General features: G+C 41.0%; 1 protein-coding gene across 7 annotated transcripts in view; it reads right to left on the bottom strand.

The window, feature by feature from the left end:
* The window catches only part of Elmo1 (engulfment and cell motility 1), a 531,134-nt gene that overhangs the window by 327,548 nt on the left and 182,465 nt on the right, over positions 1–21,121 (bottom strand). For all 7 annotated transcript variants that reach the window (XM_063233959.1, XM_063233960.1, XM_063233957.1 and 4 more), the window contains 2 exons: positions 14,687–14,722; positions 5,123–5,222 (listed from right to left, as the gene is read on the bottom strand). In XM_063233959.1, coding sequence (XP_063090029.1) covers positions 5,123–5,222; positions 14,687–14,722 — 136 coding nt within the window. The remainder of the gene's footprint in view (positions 1–5,122; positions 5,223–14,686; positions 14,723–21,121) is intronic.

The raw sequence follows: 21,121 nt of genomic DNA, 5'->3' as shown, positions 1-21,121 counted from the left end.
TTTCAACTTTTCCCTGCTCTATGACTGCATTTTGGCTGCAGGTGTGGCTGCCTCAGCCAGGTACTGTTTGAGAGGTGACCTGTCTCCCAAGGGGGAAGAGGTCAGAGGAATCAGCAGCAATACCAATGTGATCTACCATACAGTAAATGCTTAAATTCAAATAATTATTAACGGAAGATACACTGCTATAAATCCCCCTCAAAATATTCCCCTTCACTTCAAGCACACTTATCCCCATCATTTTTGACAATTCCTGAAGCAACTTTCAAAGTCCTTGTTCATGGATTTCAAGGTGTGATAAAAAATACAGTGAACATCACTGCCTCGTTGCATCCCACAGAAAAGCAGGCTTATAAAAAAATGACAATGTGTGGGGCTGGGGATTTAGCTCAGCGGCATAGGCGCCTGCCTTGCAAGCAGGCAGTCGTGAGTTCGATCCCTGGTACCGATAAAACTGAAAAAAGACCAAAAAAAAAAAAAAAATGACAATGCTTTATTCACCAGATCTGACCATCTGCAACTCCTCACTCTTCTCCAAAGTCAAAATGATGATTAAATGGAAACATTTTGAATCAGTTCAAGACATCAAGATGGACTGGATAGGCCAAAGGTGGTGGCTCACACCTGTGATCCCAGCACTCCAGAGGCTGAGGCAGAAGGGTTGCCACAAGCTCAAGACTACATGTTAGTTAAAGACCAGCCTGAACTACAGAGGGAGACCCTGTCTCAAAAAACAAAAACCAACAAACAAAAAAGACAGAACTGTATAGTGAGGGCTCAAAAAACCAAAAAACCAACAAAACAAAAACAAACAAGCAAACAATAAGACAGACAGGACCCTGCAACCAAAGACACTCACAAAAAAAAAAAAAAAAAAAAAAAAACTTCTAGAGGTACTTTGAAAAGTGACAGAAACGATGAGATGGTTGTGTTCTGCATGTCTGTGTTCAAAGCAAAGGGGATTCATGGCATTGTATCTTTTACTATAAAAACTCTTGTTACATTTAAAGATACACGGTATCTTTCCATCATATCTTGTATACATTCTAGCTCCAAATGTTATGCAAGATAACAGTGCTACTTGGGTAACTCTGATGAAGATAATTGGCCTCTCAGCACAGGAGCCACACAATAACATACCTAGCACTTTCCATGGTCACTTAGAAGTTGATCTCAAAATCCTTGTATACATTATAAAAACCAAAAAGGGCCATAGAGGGCATGGAGCTTTACTCTTAAAATTTTAACTCATTTGGATAGAGTGGCTCATAAATCTCTGAAGGTTTTAAGAGGCAAAAACTGCTGGCTCTGTAAACCCAAATAAGAGGGCTGTCGGTCCAGGCCCTGAGGACAAGTGGGGTGAGCCAGGTCCCTTGCAGAGCTGAGGTCTCTGCAGCAGGAAGAGGAACCTTTCCTGCCAAGAGAAGGCACTGATGTTATCCTTGGCTAGCCGAAGTCCAACTCAGAGAAAGTTCTACTTTATTTTCCTTTCCTTCCTCCCCGTGCCTCCTTAGCCTTCCCCTAGGTCACCAGGTCTTGCCACAGCAAGCACATTATATCTTGGTATCCAGGGATGCCAAGTCTCAGAGCACTGATGAAATGGTGCGATTGAATGCAACCACAAATGGGAATGTAGAATTTACATCCACGCCTAGCACCACAGAAGTAATAGCACAGCAGCTTGGGAGAAATATTTCTCCTAAGTGGTTTGAGTTTGGCACTCATAGGAAGCCAGCTCAGACCGCAGAGATAGGCATCTTTTGTCTGCGCACTTCCCATGGTTTTTGTTGAGATAAATTTTCACTCAAGAGACAGTTGCCTGCATACAACCCTGATTGTGCGACTATGTAATGAATCTGGTCCAGCTAATAAAGAAAAAGAAGTTGAACTTACAAAAATTCAGTAATTTTTGGATGATTATTTTCCAAATTCATGTAAGGAGTCTCTAAGTAGCAATGAAAGGGAAACATAATAACCAGAAATGAGGACGTGGAATATGTTAAATATACTGTCCTTTAAAGACATTTAATTTTTTTAAACTGCCAAGACTACTATATGTGGCTTCCTTGAATTTAATAAGATTTTTTAAACTTAATTTCAATGAACAAAATTTGGGGGGTTTTGTGGTTTTTTTTTTTTTTTTTTTTTTTTGTTTTTTTTTTTTGAGGTACCAGGAATCAAACTCACAACCTTGCACTTGCCAGGCAGGTACTGTGCCGCTGAACTATATCCCCAGCTATTTCCTTAAATAGTCAGAAAACTAGATCTTTGCTTTGTTGCTGTCAAATATTCCCATCATTTAAAGAAAAGATTTCCTCTCATAACCAAAACTTAGGATATATTTAACAGAGCGTGAATGCAGTCTTTCTTCTTTCAAGTTCTATGGCTTTTTTTTTTTTTTTTTCATTCTTTCTTTTTTCAGTCCTGGGAATTGAACTGAGGACACCCAGGCTCAGAGAGGGTGCCAAGAGAGGCTGTGCATTGAGTTACAAATTGCACCTTCTGTCTTTTTGCCTTTTTTTGAAAAAAACAAGGTCTTGCTGAATCACTAAGTTGCTCAGGTTGGGCTCAAATTTGCAACCCTCTTGCCTCAGCTTCCCATGCTGCTGGGATGATAGGTGTGTGCCGCTATGTCTGGCTTAAGTTTTTCTTTTAAAAAATGCTTTGAAGCCAATTTCATTTATTCATTTCACACAAAAAATGTAGAAAGGTCTAACTCCATGCCAGCTAGAAGGATAATGTCATGGAGAAAGCAGTTTGCCCCCTCCTAGGCTGAGAGCCTCTTGAGAGAAACAGTCAAATGACTAAAAAAAAAAAAGTCCTAGGAAGGTGAGAAGTGGCTGGGCCAGGGGCATTCAGGAGAAATGGAGCCAGCACTGGCTAAATGATGCTGCAGACGTGACTGTAGCCTAAGAAAGCAGGACAACACCCTGTGACCCTGGGACAGAGGACAGGATGCCCCTCATGAGGACCTCCCAGACCTCTGGAGTCCCTGCACCTTGACTCTTCACAAACAGCAAGAAGACTCAGTTGTTCCCTCCTGGAAAGGGTTGCAATGGAGGCCCAAAGAGCCTCCATCAGTGCCCGCACAGCATAGCTTCAAGGAACTTTCAGTCGGGACATCAAAGTTACATTTCACAGCAAGAGAGACTCTGATAGGACAGGGGCAAGGCTCTTTTAGATGTGGGAAAGGCTTGCTATAAATTCAGAAAGTAAAAATTTTTATGAGGTATAAATATCCACAAAGTGCAGAATCTCCAATTTTGGACTTGCTTCTCTGAAACTGAGAAGACAGAACAGAGCAAAGTGTTTTCTGCTCTTGTAATTTAATGGTTTCCATCCCTGCCACTCTCAAAGCTGGGTGCTGAACGCACATCACAGGTGCTTTGCTTTCTCTTCTGTAACTGGTCGTCTTCTCTTTAGCAAACCACACCACTGACAAAGACAAGGAAGAGCCTTCTTTTTGGTGGCCGTTTCCACCTGGTTTCCTTTACTCATCCTCCTTGGCTTCATGGGCTTATATATAAGGAGAGAAGAATTGAAGGCACATCAAGGAGGCCCTGTGTCTCCCATTAGCTTCTGTCTTAAATAACCATGCAACGTGCAGTGGTTCAACCCATGGGGCTGCTGTCCCCAGCACCCTCCTTGCCCTTGGTTTACAACTGGCGTCTCCCCAAGATGCTGATCAAATGGAAAAGCAGTAACCTCACTCAACAGAGTCACTTCCACCAGGTCTCTAGGACAACAGTGCCATAAGGAAGATGTGTCCATACTGAGAATTACGCATCGTTCCTCCTACAGGATTACTGCCCCAAATGTATACCTTTCCTTAATTTAACTATGAAGACAATAGCAGACAAATGCCAGCTGGGGGAAATTTTACAAAGTAAGTGACCAGTAACTTTTGTAAGTGTCAAAGTCATGAACAACAAGGAAAAACTGTGCGACTGCCACAAAGTTGGACACTAGGAGATGAGACAGATAAGTCCTGAGGACTGGATAGGCCCACGGAAAACTTCCTCTGTTACTTTTCAAAACAGAATAATAGGAAAATACATGCCACATATAGCGTGAAACCAAAGAAAGGCACTGCGGTAGGGTTCACTTACTGGATAAGAAGATGCTAGATGAAGGGACATAGCAACTTTTCTTACTTTTTGTGGCAACTTTTCTTTAAGTCTATCATTATTCCAAATAGTTTATATTTCAAGGGATCCTTCCTTGACTTTGCTTTGATTTTCTAGGTTTTGCACAGATTCACTAAACTCTTTCATTTAGATCAGCCTTCCCAAGAATCTATGCTTATAAAATAAACTTATGAAATCCTAACATTGCTTGATCCCTAATACAACAGTAAAGAGAAAAAGGGTTAAAAATGCATCCCATAAACACAAAGAGAAGAAAAATTAATAGATCGACAAGTAACCTCCATGATGTAAGGCTATATTTAAAGAGTAACAAGGTCAGGACTATTACTGGTTGGTGGAAGGGAGGAAATGGAATTGGAAATGTGCAGATGTGCTTTCACTATGAGTCCATTGCGGGGACTGCTTGGGAGACTTCTGCCCTTTCTCCTCACACTGTCCTTTGCTGGTCCCTGTATCAGCTTCCTCCCATAGGAGGAGCCAATCCAACCATGGATTGCCTGAAATGTTTTCTGCAATCTGAGTACAAATATGCCCAGGACCCAGGAACCCAGGTATACCTCACTCTCATGCTCCAGTTCAAATTTAAGACTGAAGGGAACTCATGTCCCCTCTCCCTGCCCCTGAACACAAGTCCAGCAAGGGGATGCTGAAGAAGGACCTTAGAATCTCTGTTCAGATCCTGACTCCTACAGAATCAGGTGGACTCAGCAGACCCAACCATGGACATGTGGACTCCCTTCAACTCTGGGCTCCCACATGAGACCCTTTATGACCTCTGTAGGGACAAAAATACCAATTTCACATAGAATTCAGATGTCTCAAACCCCTAGGTAGGTGACATTACAATAAAACACCACACCCACTTTTTCACCTAAAGAACCAAGGGAAACAATGATAAAATATCACCGATGCAAAGGAAAAACATTTTTGTGCAAGAAGCGAGAATGGAAGCCTGGGGATGCGAGCCAAGTTACCTTCTTAATGAACGCCACTGAGAACGTATCCCATGACACGATGCCATGGTCCATGAGCTCCACGAAGGCCGTCAGTGTGAAAGACAGCATGTCCCCAAAGCTGCAAAACAAACACAGTCACAGCCCATGGCTGAGCATCAGGAGAGATGCAAAAGTAAGGATGCTCTAAGGACAAGATTCTCAGTCTCCCGGGATAAGCAGCTGGGTGCAGATGGCTTTCTCATACCCGAGAGATGGGAAGGAGCAGATGCTCTGAGTCAGCCGGGGCCCCACAGGGACCTCACTCTGGACAGCTGCATCACCTTGAACAACCCACTTACCCTCTCTGAGACTCCATGTCCTCAACTGATGAGCTAGGTAGTGAGCCACGGCTATTTAATACCAGGGCTGCGTTACAGCACTTCACAGAGTGTGCAGTATAGAAGCAGTCAGTAAATGACAGCTTCAAGAAAAGCTGTCATTTCCTCTGTGAATAAACACTGGGAGAGAGCAATGGGCTCCTTTTATTATCCATGCGTAAGATTCAAAATAATTCAAGTAGAGAATCCTCAACTTACAAATTAGAACAGGGGTCAGAAAATTACCACCCATGAGCCAAATCCTGCTGCCACTTGTATTTATAAGTCCGTGTGTGTGCATGTGTGTGTGCATGCGTGTGTGCATGCATGCGTGTGTGTGTGTGTGTGTGTGTGTGTGTGTGTGTGTGTGTGTGTGTGTGCAGGGCAGATAGAGGCAATTATAGAGTTAACCATTTCCTCTACTGGATTTGTAGCCCCTAAGGCTTGCTGTGATGCAGAAGTCTGCAGGAAGGCTCTAATGTGTGACTCAAAAGCAGATTAGGAGGTGCTATGGTTTAAGTGTACCCCAAAGGTCCAGGTGTCCCCCAGCTTGGTATCATTCAGAGGTGATGAGAGCTTCAAGAAACAGGGCCATGTGGAAGGTCCTTCATCACTGGGGGCTGCCCCTCAAGAGTGCTGTGTGCCTGATCTCTCTCCCTTTCTCATTCATCACGTGTCATGAGGGGAAGCATTTGGTCCTCCACATGCTCCTGCCGTATCATGCCTCTCTCAACATGATGGAGACAACCAGACAGGGGATGAAACTGCTAAACCTGCGATCCAGAGTGAGCCTTCTCTTATGAGTGTCTTACCTCAGGAACTGGTCTAATACTGCAGTGCTGGCTAACCCAGGCATGCAAGGCTCAGGGGAAAAACACCTTCTCTCTCTGCCACTTCTACCTGGGACCCTGAGCAAATCAAATCCTGGTTTCTAAGACTTTCAGGACCTTTGGCAGATGTTTGTACACTCAAGATCCTTACAGATACTCACCTGCATCTGAAATTATCATTCTTATAAATGTTAAGTCAAAATCTTCTACATTAATTCCATAAGTTCACAGTATTATGATGATCAGGATGTCTACAGTGCTTTATATAATAATATAAATTGCTACACTCAATTTCTTTTTTAGAACTGAAGGCTGGTATTCAGGTTTTTCATCAATATAAACCATATATAAATCACTTTTTCTGTATCACAAGGTTTCCTAACACATCTAGTCTGACTCTTCCCATCTACTCTCAATTAATGGAATAAAAAAAAATAAATTCACGTTAAGAAAAAAGACCTGCTCAACTTCCCTTCCTTGTATTTCTCTACTCAGCCCAGACTGGAAAATGACTTTTGAAAATTCTGCCCCCTTGAGTGTGGTGATGGGAACCTGAGGGACACAGCTCTCCAGGAAGGACCAGACCCAGGGCTGAGGACCTCAGTGGGGAAGAGGCCCAACCACAGGTGTCTACTTTCTGGCCAGCCTGGGCCACTGACTCAAGATGAATGGTCCTGGGCTACATCTAGAGTATATAATGTAGCCAACATATTCAAGGAGCAAACTTTCAAAAAATTTTTAACATGAAAATAAAAAGCGGGCTGGGGGCCCAGAAACTGCAGATGGGACACACCTGTGTCACCAGTTGGGAATGGTTCAGTGGGCGGTGTTCAGAGTCACAGGGCAGAAATTTGCTCCAGCTCTATGTGGACAAGTTAAACACTTGTCTATGCTTCAGCTTCCTCACTTATTAGAAACAGGGGTGAGGATGGAGCCAGTGGAGGTGGTAAAGAAATGAGCTATCATGCAGGGTCTCTCAAACAGCGTGTGGGGAACATGTACCCTGTGTTACTCAAGTGTTCTGCTGTCACTGTGCAAAGGACTCTGTTCTTAGAACACAGAAGAGAGGAGACAATAAAGCAGCCACCTAATATCTCTGCTGTTCAGAGGTGCATGCAGGCTGTCCCAGTCCTACAGGTGCCCCTAGGTGGCACCAGTGGGCCATGTCTCAGAAATTCCAAAGCAGAAAAGGCAAACTCAAAAACAGAAAGCTAGAAAGATGCGTGGAAAATGGATTACTGAGACTAGTAAGAAAAAGTTATATTAAAATTCCAGAATAACCTTTTCTGCAGACTATGAGTCATAAAAAAATTCATGTATCATATTGCAAAAGAAAGACACTGCCTCAAAAAAAATAAGAGCCAGCTAATACACACAACTGGCAAGATTTATTAATAGACTGGGTAGGCAATATTACTGTGCAAATATCATTAAATAATAAAATTTAGTATTAGTAAGTAATATCTGACATTTTATTTAGTTAAAAAGAGAAAAGGGATCACCATGTAAAAACTCATGGTATTTGCTTGTACCTGGCATGCTGAAAAAGACCATTGCTAAGATTCCCACATATGAGCCACAGTACAAATTCCTAGGCTCCATCTGTATGGTGTCCATGGCCTCCTCTATGGGCAGAAACCCTGGCTTGATGATGTCAGTAACAGACTCTGCAACACAGCAGGCTATGGAAAAGGAATACACACTTTCCTGGAACCAAACTCTATATTCCTGGTTAGCCCCTGGGACTGGGATCACAGATGACACCAGTCTTCATGAGGTGCTTCAAAAGCAGAGCAGAAAACGACATGTACTTTTTCCAACTGCCTAGAGGGTGAACGACTGCTGACTACTTCTTCAATGGAACTCTGATCCCCAGGTCTTAGTAGCATCTGGGGAAAACCCACCTCCCCTCAGACACCCCGCAACTCAGTCAAAGTTGCAAAGACCCTGGGGAAAAGATGGACAAAGAGTACTGTTTGATTTCCAAATCTCCAAGTGGGTTTGGGGGGGCTAGGATTTCAACCTCTATACCTGATAAGAACCTGGATCATTGTTTCTTAGATTGCACACAGGGCTCCCTGTTCTTTTTAGTTTTTCATTAATGAAAACAAACGACGAATGAGAGAAAGACTTCTTTCTTTTACTCATCAACATTCCCATAGGGAGAATGCTCACGTGGTCCACTGAATAACAAACATGGCAGATATAGATGGCTAGATACACAGAAGTATATACTATAACCTATTATATAATGTGCCAAATATTAATATAGTGTTGTGATCTTGTGTATTATATAAACTATGTAACATAAATATTATATAACATCCTATATACATATATACTACATATATCATGCTTTTCTAAGACTGGTGTCTAGGTGGCATAGTATGCTTCCATGAAGGAGGAATTTTTTTTTTTTTAATTTCAGCCTTAAGATTTTAGCTGCAAGGAAAGGATGCCATCCTCAAAGTTTATTATGTATCATATCAAAAGACCTCTTTCAAATGAGGTGGCTATAAAAGCTCTTATCCAACCAACCAATCTTTTCCAACCCTGACATCAGTGTTTATTTCCACTTCTAGAGGGGTGATTCAGACACCAAAGTGGTAAGGCATAAGCCAAGGTTCTACTTCTAAAATCAATGCTGAGTACAGAGCAGCAAACCTTAAAAGCACTGCAATTATAAAGCAACCACACGGCACATTCAGGAGCCTTTATAACTATTTGGTTAATTTGTTTTTGTAAAGTGCTAGGCTAAAGATTTTGTAGTGCTGACTGCCACAAATTAAGCCGTCTGCAAACTCTGTATGCTGGTCGACAGCCACTATCACAGCCAACAAGCCATGTGTGCTGGAATGACTCGAATAAATGTTTTTCATGAACAGAGTAGAGATCATCTTAATTCCAACAAAATCCAGCCAATCTCAAAACAAGCATGTAATTTACATTTCTCATTTTATAAAAGAATACAGCTTCCAAATGCTTCCATTGGATGATAGCATGCCCAACCTGGAGTTAGACAGAAGATGAAAATAAAGGTGGCATTTAAAGCTATCAAAACATCATATAGAACAGATTCTGGACGGTCAAACTTGCTAGCTATAGTTCTAGATACACGGGCCTTTGATTTTTTGCCATGTATTTTGTATGGATTTCTAAATCACCTTTAAGATCATCACTTAGCCTTCAGGATCATATAGCATGACACATCAGTAAACACTTCCTGATTCTCTTTTTTAAAATTTAAATGGACTCTGTTCTGTTTCATTGATATGTCTGTCTCTATCCCAGTATCAGCATCATATTGTCCTGACAATTAATCACATGATAAGTCTTAAGGACAGTGAAATTCCCCAAATTTGTTGCTGACTTTGTGGGCTATTTAAGCTCTAAATCCTCATTTAAATGTCAGGATTAGCTTATCACTTCTTTTTAAAAATTTGATTGACAAGCATTGAATTTATAAATTAATTTGGGAGGAATTTCTACCACAAATATCATCTCCCAATCCATGAAATGGTGCACCTCTGCATTTACTTACGTCTTTGACTTCTCTCTGCAGTATATTTATTTCTCAGTGAGCAAATCCTACATGCCTCTTGTTAAATTTATTCATAAGAATTTTATATTCCTGACACTTTTAAGGTTTTATATAATGATGTTGTATCCTGAGACCTTGCTGAATTCAAGTATTAGACTTAATTTCTCTGTAGGAGTGTCAGAATTTTCTTTTTTTTATTTTTTTCCAGAATTTTCTACATAAGCAATAATGTATATTAAAAATAGAGCTACTTTGTCATCTTCCCTTGTAAAAATATGTCTTTGCTTTCCTGCCTACTGCAATGGACAAGAACTTGTGTACAATGTTGAGCAGAAGTGCAAGAAGCAAATATTTGCCTTTTCTCAATCCTCAGGACAGGAAAATTTTAAACTTCCAATGTAGTGTATTAGGTTTTTACAGATGGCTTTTATCAGGTTAAGGAAGTTTCTTTTATTCGCAGCTTCCTGAAAAGTTTTATTATAAATGGATGCTAAATTTTATCAATTTCTTTTTTTCTATTAAGATGACCTTTTCTATTTTTCTCTTTTATTTTATTAAATGCTGAAGCATATTGGCTAATTTTCAAATGTTACATCATTTCTCATATTAAGCTCTTATTGGTAAAAATGTGTTATTAGGTTACATATTGCTTGATTAAATTTGTTAAGATGCTGTTGGGCTTTGTGCATCCCTTTTTAGGTCACTGGCCTGTACATTTTTATTTCCTGTATTGTGACCATCAAGTTTTAGTACCAGAGTGATACTGCAGAGAATGACTGGAACCTGGTCTCCCCTATTCTACTTTCTGAAAGCTGTAGATTTTATATTTTTACTATGAATGTCTGATTCACATATCCAGTCACCAATTTCCACTACGGGAAGATCTTTGCTAATGAATCAAGTGTCTTTAATAACTGTTGTCATTCAGATTCTCTATTTTGTCTTGTGTCACCTGTAGTCCCAGGAGGGCAAAGCCTGTGCTGGAGTTTGGAAGTGGAATAGATTTATTGGGATATTGGATAATGCCTGCGAGGGCTAGAGGGCCAGAAATTAGGACTGCTACAGAAATCTTGCAGACCGTGAGACAAATCTGATGTCAGTGAGAGGAACGGGGTAGAGGAAGCAGCAGTAGATCTGGGAAAGGTCTCAGTCAACTAATGAGAAACTCTAGAACAAACACTGCCTGCAATAAGCAGAATGGCCAGGGCCAGGTACGCCCACCAGGCCTTGACTTGTGAGCTGCCATGGATCCAGGATGTGCTACAGCTGCAGGCTGTCATCCAACTGCCATGCTCATGGCAGAGTAGCAAGTTTTTCTGATTTTTGTTGTTACCGTCACAATTTAGATCTGGAATGTTCCCCCCAAAGCCTCACGTGTTTGGAAGGTGGTTTGCCACTGGATCTTAGCTGGCTTGCTATTGGGAAGTTGGTGCCTGGTGAGAGGTGAGTCACTAAGGTATGACCCAGCAAGATACATCTCCCTCCCTGGCTTCTCCCGCTCTCTGCTCCCTGCAACCATGATGTGAGCAGCTTCCCTCCACCAGCTCCTTCCAATATCCTTTTTATCTCATGGTCACCTGACTAAGGGTTGAATCCTCTAAAACCATAAGCCAAAAATAAACCTCTCCTCCTTTAAATTGTAGGTGTCAGGTACTGTATCTCAGTCATTAGAAAGTGACTAACACAGTTCTTTGTTGTTGTGTTTGTTTTTTGTAATAGGTATTAAAGTGAGGGTCTTTATACTGAGCTATGTTTACAGATTTCTTCATTTTACTTTGATTTTGAGTCAGGCTCCTGCTGAATCACTAAATTGATTACAGTAGGCTCAAGTTGGCGAATCCTCCTGTCTCAGCCTCATAAAGGGTCACCAAGCCTGGCTGCAAATTCTTTCATGCAGGGACAGCAATTCTTACATGTTTCCATGGCTGACACATTTGGTGACTTCTGTTTCTCGGGCATTTGCCCATTTCACCTAAATTTAGTGTGGTGTAGTGATGCATATCTACAATTCCAGCACTCTCTGACGCCGAGAGACAGGTTCAGTAGTTCAAGCCCAGCCTGGGCAATTTAGCCACTTAGGAAGATTCTGTCTAATCAAAAATGTGGAGGGTGGCCAGGGATGCAGCTCAGTGCAAAAGCCACAGGTTCAACTGCCAGTACCAGAAATGAGTGGTATAAAGTTACCCACAGTACTGCAACATCTCTTTCTTTTGTTTTTACTGTTGATAGGGTCTATAGAACATGCTCCTTTTAATTCTACTGTTGACATGTGGGGTTCTGTTTTCTTTCTTTCTTCAATGATATTTCTAGGTAATTAATTTTGGGCTTTAGTCTTCCCTAATTCGTAGATTGCTCTTATTTTATTAGCTTTTTTCTACTTACTAAATTCACATTTTATCCTAGTGTATTAAATAAAAAGCTTCAGGTCATTGTTTGTTCACTCATTTTTTTTTTAACTTCCTTCACTGCTCATAAGCATGGAAGGCTATACATTTCCCTCTGAGCACTGCTGTAGCTTTATCCACAAGATTCGGAAGTTGTCTTGTTATCACTCCATTAAGCATGTTTTGCAATTTCAAACAGGTTACTCCTTAACTCTTGACGAATAAAAATGTTACCCAATTTCTGATCTCCAAACATCTGGAGATTTTCAGCTATTTAATGATTTCTAATCTAACTTGCTTGCGATAAATTGAAAGAGCAAAATGAACTGCATGACGGGAAGAGACAGACCACATGGAGATGGAAAGGGAACCTGGAGACAGAGGGAAGCTCCAGGAGAATAACGACCCTTCTGTGACCATTTCATAGTTTCAAGCATAACATATTCTACCCACTAAAAAGTAAAAAGAAAAGGAAAATAAACTTTAAGGAACTTCTTTATAAGACCATAAAATAAAAAGGGTCAAAAAGCAATGTGCACATACTCCAATGCTCCATGATGAATGTAGTTATTATGTACCACATTTACTATTTTTTAAAAAATTGTAATTTTTTTGTGACCAAAGAACCTAATCTGTATAATTTCAATCGCTTGAAAATTCGTGAGACTTGCTGTGACCCAGCGTATAGTTTCTGTTGAATGTTCACGTGTGCTAGAAACAAGTGTGCATTCTGCTGTTGTTACAAGATCTTCAAGAGTGTTAAACAACCAGGGGTTTAGCTCCATGGCAAAAGCACCTGCCTGGCATGAGTGAGGTCATGAGTTCAATCCCCGGTATGAAAAACAAAAAATAGTGTTAAACATCTTCAGTATTTTTGTTGAATTCATCTAACTTTTCTATGAGTTACAACAAAGGTAAAACCTTCATGTAGAATAATGGGTTTGTCTAGTTTTCGTTTTAACTGTCAGTTTTTGGTTCAGGTATTTTGAAGCCTTAATATCAGACGCATGTGAATTTAATGTTTTTTCATTTTCCAAATGAGTTTAACCTTTTTGCTACATTATACCTCTTATTTGTGATAACATACTGTCTTCAAGTCTTAAATGGCCTGATGAAAATAAAACTACTGAATTTTATTAGTAGTAGTATTGCAGGCAGCTGAGTTAGTTAGAAATATGATAGGCAGTGAGACCAGGCTAGACCCTCACAGGAGCCAATGCATAAGCTCAGATACCAGGCAATTGTACTGCTGGGGTGTCTGCTGGGACAGACACCTCCTGCTGTAGGCCAGGCCTCAAGACAAAGGATCAAACAAATGCGCCCACATCCTAAGGACTGATATTCTAATCAGTTCCTATCACCCCGAGGAAGCCTGGAGTCACCATCCCATCCCACTAGGGAAGAGTCACGGCTCTGAGAATGCCTGCTTCCTGCGTGACTTGCTTTCCCATTTGTCCCCAATATAATCAATTTTACCTGAACTACTAATCATATTGGCTAACTGTAGTTATGTCTCACCCTTATGCCCGTGAGTTCCCAGTTACCCACACCCCCTACCACCTCCATCCTCCCCACCCCCCCACTGATGAACCCACGATTTTACTCTATAAATTAAGTCCCTGGGAAAGACAGAGTCCTTGGTAACTCGCTGGGAACTCCTTCTGTCTCTCCTCAGACAGAAGCTTTCTTTCTCTCAACAAATACATTCTACTCTTAACCTCCGTTGTTCCTAAAATTCATTCTTCGATTTTAGAGAATATAAATTCTCGGACAGAGTAGGTCAGGAGTTTCATTCCCCTATATCAGTAGTATTTGCATAATATATGCTATTTCATTCTTTTACTTCCAAGCTGTATGTGCTCGTGCATCTCTTGTAAAGAGCACAGAGCTAGACTCAGCTTGCTTGGGACTCTCCCTCATTAGTGGATAAGAAAGGCCCTGAGCTATGGGGCTCAGAAAGAAGTTCTGAGATCTCCAGACAAAATTATCATGCAACTCATTTAATATATAGATGATTGAGCATCTTCTCAGACCCCAATTAAGTAATATTCATTCCACACATCAATCCTGAATACTGTTTGAGAAGGTGAACCTTTGCTCTCAGTCATTAAAGGAAATCAAAGACTTTTAACTTTGAACATCACACAGGCCACAAGAAAAAAAAAAATAGAAAGTTTTCTTTAAAGTAATACATAAAGTTATGCCTAGCATTGCTCCAGGACAAGACTAATGAGCCTTATATGATCAGTTCATAGTTATAAGCATAAAATACTCTTTCCACTATAAAGTAAAAAGAAAAGGAAGATAAATTTCGGGGAACCTGTTTATAAGAACATCAAACAAAAAGCAAAAGCTTCTTAATCAAAAAGATCTAAACATACAGCCATAAAACTAGTCACAGGACAGGATATATGCAGAGGAAAAGAAGAGAAAGTAGTAAACCATTAATCAATTGATCATTATGTCCTTACCAAGGCTTCATAATCTTCTGCAACTTCTGGTATCGTCTGCAAAATGTAAAAACAGCCACGTGAGGCAAGTTTAAAAGCAATCATTTGAATACAATGAACATGAAGAAAACCCAGGCTAAGATGAGGACAGATTAACTGCCACCAAGCAAAGGGACTCTACCCATTAAAACACAAAAGTAACAAATTAGTATTCCGTAATGACAAAAGACAATCCAAAGACCAGGATTAAATTATTCTCACCCACATACCACCATTTACTTTTGATTAAAGGCCAAAAGATCCATTTGGATCTGAGCGGGTCTAGATTTCAAGGGAGAAGCGGAACCACTAGAGCTAAGAATGGATGAGTTCTCAATGAAAAAAGTTGGAGCCAGAAAGCACGACTGTAAAGAAATAATTCATTATCTTTTTTGATAAAAGGCCTGCTAACTGTATGTTCTCTTCCTTGGAGCCAAAGCACTTCTCCTTTGAGAGACATTACAGTGTCTTCAAAGAGATACTTACAATCATGTTGTATACCAAGTTGGTACCTTGGAGCCCACAATAGACAAACTTGCCCAAACCAATAGGTAATTGCGCTTTAAAACAAATGAGCAAACTAACTAAAAACCAAGGTTCCAAAAGATAAAGGTGCAAATGACTCAAGTCTGGTCAAAGCACTTTGCATTCTTCAAACCTGCCCACATCTCCTGCTTTAAGTCTGCCTTCTGCCTGTGTTGAGTAGCCTCCTCTTTCCAACTACATATATCCTACTCCCGACTTGCCCAGCTCTAGCCTCCTGCAGGAGCCTCACTGAACTCTGATTTCCCTTTCTCCACCCACAGGCCCTGGGGCTACATCAGCTCCAAGCTTTGGGAAACCTTGCTGCATTTACCAGCTCCTTGAAGTCCAGTTCTCTGTACATAACTGACACATACAATGTCAGGTAATCGGGGACAGCACCTCCTAAAAGGCTGATAGATGTCTTTGTTCTTCTAAAGAACTTAACCTTCACAGTCCTCAACAGCCTAAAAGCACGATGCCTCCAAAAACAAATAGCCACATAAAGACTAAAATCTGCTCTTTAGTAAAACTTTACAGCGCTACACATTCAAGGATTTTTATCCTCTATTCCCTTCTGCTTCTTTTTCAAATATTTATGATTTTCCGTGTTTCTTCCATCATAAAGCTATTGACAGAAAGCAAGAAAGGGTGGTCAGAGAAGACAGAACGGAGCAGGAGTGGGGGACATTTGCGAGGGCTAAATACAACTTTCCAAGACATGAACCAAGGCTCCTTGGAGAAGCAGCTCATGCCAAGCTAAGTTAAGGAAAAGACCTGGATAAACCAGGGATATCTTATTTTCAGATTCTAGTACTGCTGCTGTCTCTCAGTTACTTTATAACTCTTTGCAAACTGTAGGTAACTAACACACACACACACACACACACACACACACACAACTTTGCTCTGTCTGGTAGTGATTTAATTGGCTTCCTCCCAGCTGGTGGAAAACCAGCTAGATCTCCATTTGCAATTCATTTCAGCATTCCTTTGCTTCATATAAATTTGTGCTCTTTTGGCTTCTCCTTTGAAATGATTATAACATCTGCCTGATTCCCTCCTATCATATGGGCAAAATGAATTCTTTTAACACATGTTAATTTATGTATTTGTAAGAGAGACATAATTCTGCTTTTCCCTGAAAAGGATCTTTAATGTATTACATTTTAATAAACTCAACTGAAGGGCACTCTGTCAAACTGCCAACCTTTAAAAAAAATTTTTTTTTAAAATGTCAAAGTCATGCAGGAAATTGAATGACCACGGAAGAGATCCAGAGCGAGGAACCTTTTGTTCATGCATGCATAGGCATGTGTGTGAGTATACGTGTTACTGGGGATTGAACCCAGGGTATTCATAGTGAGTTACATCCCAGCTCTCTTTCTTAAGACAAAAACTCACACAACTGCTACATTGCCCAAGTTGAACTGAACTTGTGATCCCACAGTTGGGATCATAGGCTTCCTAGCTCAGAGCTAACTCTTTTGTATTAAAGATTCCAAAAGGACAGTTTAAAAAACCGTGAGTGGAAACCTTAGGTGAGGAACAAATGGAAGTTTTCTGTCTATTTTTGGAACTTCTCTATAACTTTGAAGCTGTTGTGAAACAAAATGTGTGTGTACACATACTTGCGTGAACATACTTGTATTACGCAGTCACTGTAAAGTGTCAACATAGCTGGTTTTCCTGTGCCTAGCTCCTGCAGCCATCCAGCCCCGGAGAGCTCTCCCTGGTCAGAGCATACAGGTTAACCACAGCAGAGCAGGTGTTTCCTGCATTTCCACATGGGGCTGTCATGTAGACTTCTGATTATGCAGAAGGAGAGGAGAAATGTTTTGTTATGATGCTGGGGGTAGTGTGTGTGTGTGTGTGTGTGTGTGTGTGTGTGTGTGTGTTGTCTTAACTGGAATATTCTCTTTTCTTTAAAGTATACTGACTTTTAAAAAAGCAATGTGAGCAGAAGAAAAACGGTTTGTGGAGAGGCTAGGGTTTCACAGAAGCCAAAACCCCTCATCCTGGCCCATGGAAGGACTCGGTTAGTACAGGTCAAAGGTAATCTCAAGTCTTGAGCTGTGTAAGCCCCTTCTCATTTCCATGACCAGCACGATGGACACAGAATGCAATGCAGGGTGAAGGGGGATGGAGCCTGCTTAAGGAATGTTCTGCTCCATCTCTGAAGAAAGCCTTTGTGTCTAAAGACACAAAGCTCTGGTCCTTGTGATGCAAATTCCCCAGAAGGAACCTGAAGTTGGGCCTCACAAGCTATGCAGAAAGCACCAAAAGGGAAAGGTGCAGAAGGAGCCTGGGAGACCCAGCAGCCACAGCTGGTGCTGAGCACAAGGACTGCAGGAAGCAGCTTCTTTCTGGTTTCTCCTGGCCTCTGAGGAACTGAGATGTAACCCTCAAGTGGTGTGACCTTGGCTTTGGGCTGGCACGAATGTTCCAGGGCCAGGACTTGTATGATCCAACCAATTCAAAAGCAATGAAGGCAGTTAAAGCTGGCAAATGCTTTTAAAAAAAGAAATCTTTTAGGGGCTGGGCATTTAGCTCAGCGGCATAAGCACCTGCCTTGCAAGTAGGCGGTCGTGAGTTCTATCCCCAGTACCGATAAAAAAGAAAAAGACAAAAAAAAAAAAAAAAAAAAAAAAAAAGAAAGAAATCTTTTGTGCAAAGACAAAATTTCCACAAAGGTCATACACAGCTAAAACTGTCATCTACATCTTTGCATTTTTCCCACATACCTCCCTCCACCCCCTCACCTGCCCAGCCCAGCGTCAGGAACACACTAGTGCTCAAAGAATATACTTTGCTACAGGAATAAAATCTACAAGTCCCTTCCCAAGTGTGGCTGCTAAGTGATGTAGAGCTACAGTGTCACTCAGCAAGCATAATTACAGTTGTATCTCTATTTTCTCAACACCTAAAAACTGAACAGTTCTGGTGCAGGTAAGGTAAAAATGATTTGAATAATGCAACTTTAACATGAGACTGTTTTTGTTTTTGATGAGGACAAATTTTACACACACGCACGTGCGTGCACACACACACACACACACACTACTACACCCAACACCAGCCAGACTCTATCACTTATATCCTAAGTATGACAAAGTGGGAGGGGACTAATTATTTGTACAGTTAATTTTATTTATTTTGAAGACTATTACTTAAGAATTTTCCATATCCCTAAAATAATTGTGAAACTCCTTCCATGGCTCCCACCTAACAGCCAAATTCTGGAGAAATGACCTCAAGCAAATAAATAAAGCAGTACTTAGAAATTCCCTAGATTACTGAGAACACCTCAAATACATAACTCATAGCTATTTTTCCTAGGATATTAGAAAAAAACTAAAGGAATGCCAGCTCAGTACAGGCCAGGGTACTGGAAAGGGGCATTCTCCTAAAGAAATGGAAACCTGCAACAGGACATTCCAGCAACCTAGTGGCTCATTTTCATTTTAGAATAGCTTTAAAATGAACGTGTCCTCCTCAGCCATTAATTTTATTCCAACAGAATAATTCAGTCACTCAGATTTTGCTAAAAGGGAAGTCGATTCACAAAAGGTCAGAAGATATTGAAAGTGACGTCAGTGTCACACAAAAGGGGAACCATTAACTATACTGTGCAGGTTCTTCCAGTAACTGTATCATATCCTGAATCAGCTGCATCTGGAGGAAGCTGTGAGAATGAAATGATGTGTGGGCCACAGAAGTCAGAAGAGCATAATATTTAGGGACACGGAAATATGGGTAGGGGAGAGCGTGACTATTATAAAGTTACTTTGATAAATGCCATGCATGTTGAGTATTTAAAGGAAAACACAAAATGGACACCCATAAAGACATTCAAAATAGCTGTCCACAGAGGGGATATTACAAAGGTTTTGCTTGTTTGTTTGTTTTTTCCCTTTCTGCTTACTTATATGTCTTTTCTAGCAATAAATAAGATTTCCCCTTAAGAAATGGAAGTTCTTTGGAGTTCCAGGACTTTCACTCTTCTCAGTGGTTCCTTGACTGTGCAGGGCGGTCCACTGCTTATTCATGCCCCAGCAGCGTGATTTTCCCATCACATTGCCAAGGGGAAGGAAACTAAGTACCCTGCCCTTTCGTTCTTGGAAACATGTGCCCCACTCTCTGCCCCCAGTGATGACTGATCTTTTAACAGTGAAGAGTTACAGAGTAAGCTGCCCAGCTGTTTGTGGGCCTGAAGGCACCCCATAGCCCTAAACCCTTCAAAAACAGCACAACGAACTGGACGTGATGGTGCCCAGTTATAATCTCAGCGGTCTGGGAGACATAAACAGAGGCTCCACGTTCAAGCCCTACCTGGGCAACTTAGTGAGACCCTATCTCCAAATGAAAAAGAGCTAGGAGATAGCTCAGTGCCAGGGCCTTGCGTTCAACCCCCAGAACCAGAAAGAAAGAAATGCAGTATTACTCACTACTTTGGACCAATAAAAACCACGTCCAATTTTTCCTATTCCCCTCCTTGTTCAGGTGGAGGCGATTCCACTCTCCACAACTTTGTTTCCATGCCTATGTTCCAATCAAAAAACAAGGCATGGAATTTCAAATTTCCACAAGGATGGGAAATTAAATTCAGCTTTTAAACACTGTGCTCTAACAAAATGGCACATCCCTGATGCTCCTTTGCTGAGGATTTTGCCCCACGGCCTCTCCTGGTACCAGCTGGAAAGAGGCCTTAAAAAAGCACAGCCCTGGGTTATAAACAAGCTGGAGAGAGAATTTTCTGAATCTCATTATTACTAAAAGCAAAGAGAGAAATCCAGCTATGTTTCTTCTATGTTTCCTAAAAATTTCCACAAGTCCAGCTTCAGAAATTTCCAGCTTCCTTCCCCCGCTGGAACTGAGCCCAGGATCATGACTAAATGTCTTCCCAACTGCAGGATTCATTCGATTTGCATACTTTCTGTTCCAAAGATTTCTTGGAAATTAATTAAAGTCTTGCTATAAGTTCAATTGAGAAGTCAGGTTTCCTCATAAGAAAAATATCTCACTGTTTTCTTCTTAATGTGAGCAAAAGATCAGAAGAAATAGATGGGTCAAAGGAGCCACCTTGTAAGATGCAGTAAAGCACCAGCATACTGAAAAGAGTCCTTGAAGTCCCGCCCCTCTGAATCATCTGCAAAAGCCGTATGACTTTGAATTTCGGTACCAACAGCGAGGGGATACTGCAAGGGACCAGGAAGGTGTCACTACTCCTCAGAAATACAGCATGACCGAAGTGCAAGAGAAAACTGCAAAACAGAATTTGTTCAAGAGCTGGTCTTGTGTTCTGTCTGAAACATGGATGTACATATCATCAAATTGCAATCCTGATTATTATAGTTAAAATGTTTAAAATAAAAGAACGCAGATGCTCTGGGCTACATAATGAACTCAGATAGATGCAACATGACAAAGTGATTTCATCTTGCCATCAGCAATTGTAGGTCTAAGAGACAGTTACTCTTTTGGCAGCTCTAGGGGTGGAGATGAGTTACAGAGTAAGGCAATGAGTGATGAAGAGTGAGAATGTTAGTCAGATGAGACGGCACAGGCCTATGATCCCAGAACTTGGGAGGTTGAGGCAAGAGGACTGCAAGTTTGAGTCCAATCTGGGCAATTTAGAAAATTAGTGAGACCCTGTCTCAAAAAAAAAAAGTTAAAGTTTAGCAACATAAATAAATTACTAGTTACTGTTCTTGTTTTAAAACAAAAGTGACAATGCTCCTTAGTGTTACAGGCCACATTTGGCCCTGCTTAAAATTCTTGAGTATGGGAGCATATTCGGAGATAAAGCCTTTATTTAACACGGTGACTAAGTTAAAATGAAGCCAAGGACAGCAGACCAAAGGCGTCTGCTGACACCTAACCATAGCAGGTAAC

Source organism: Cavia porcellus, unplaced genomic scaffold, assembly GCF_034190915.1.
Source record: "Cavia porcellus strain 051 isolate PalLab524CR breed Dunkin Hartley unplaced genomic scaffold, mCavPor4.1 scaffold_23, whole genome shotgun sequence".
Classification (NCBI taxonomy): domain Eukaryota; kingdom Metazoa; phylum Chordata; class Mammalia; order Rodentia; family Caviidae; genus Cavia; species Cavia porcellus.
The sequence above is the reverse complement of the archived record's forward strand: the minus strand, read 5'-3'. Positions and strand labels throughout refer to the sequence as shown.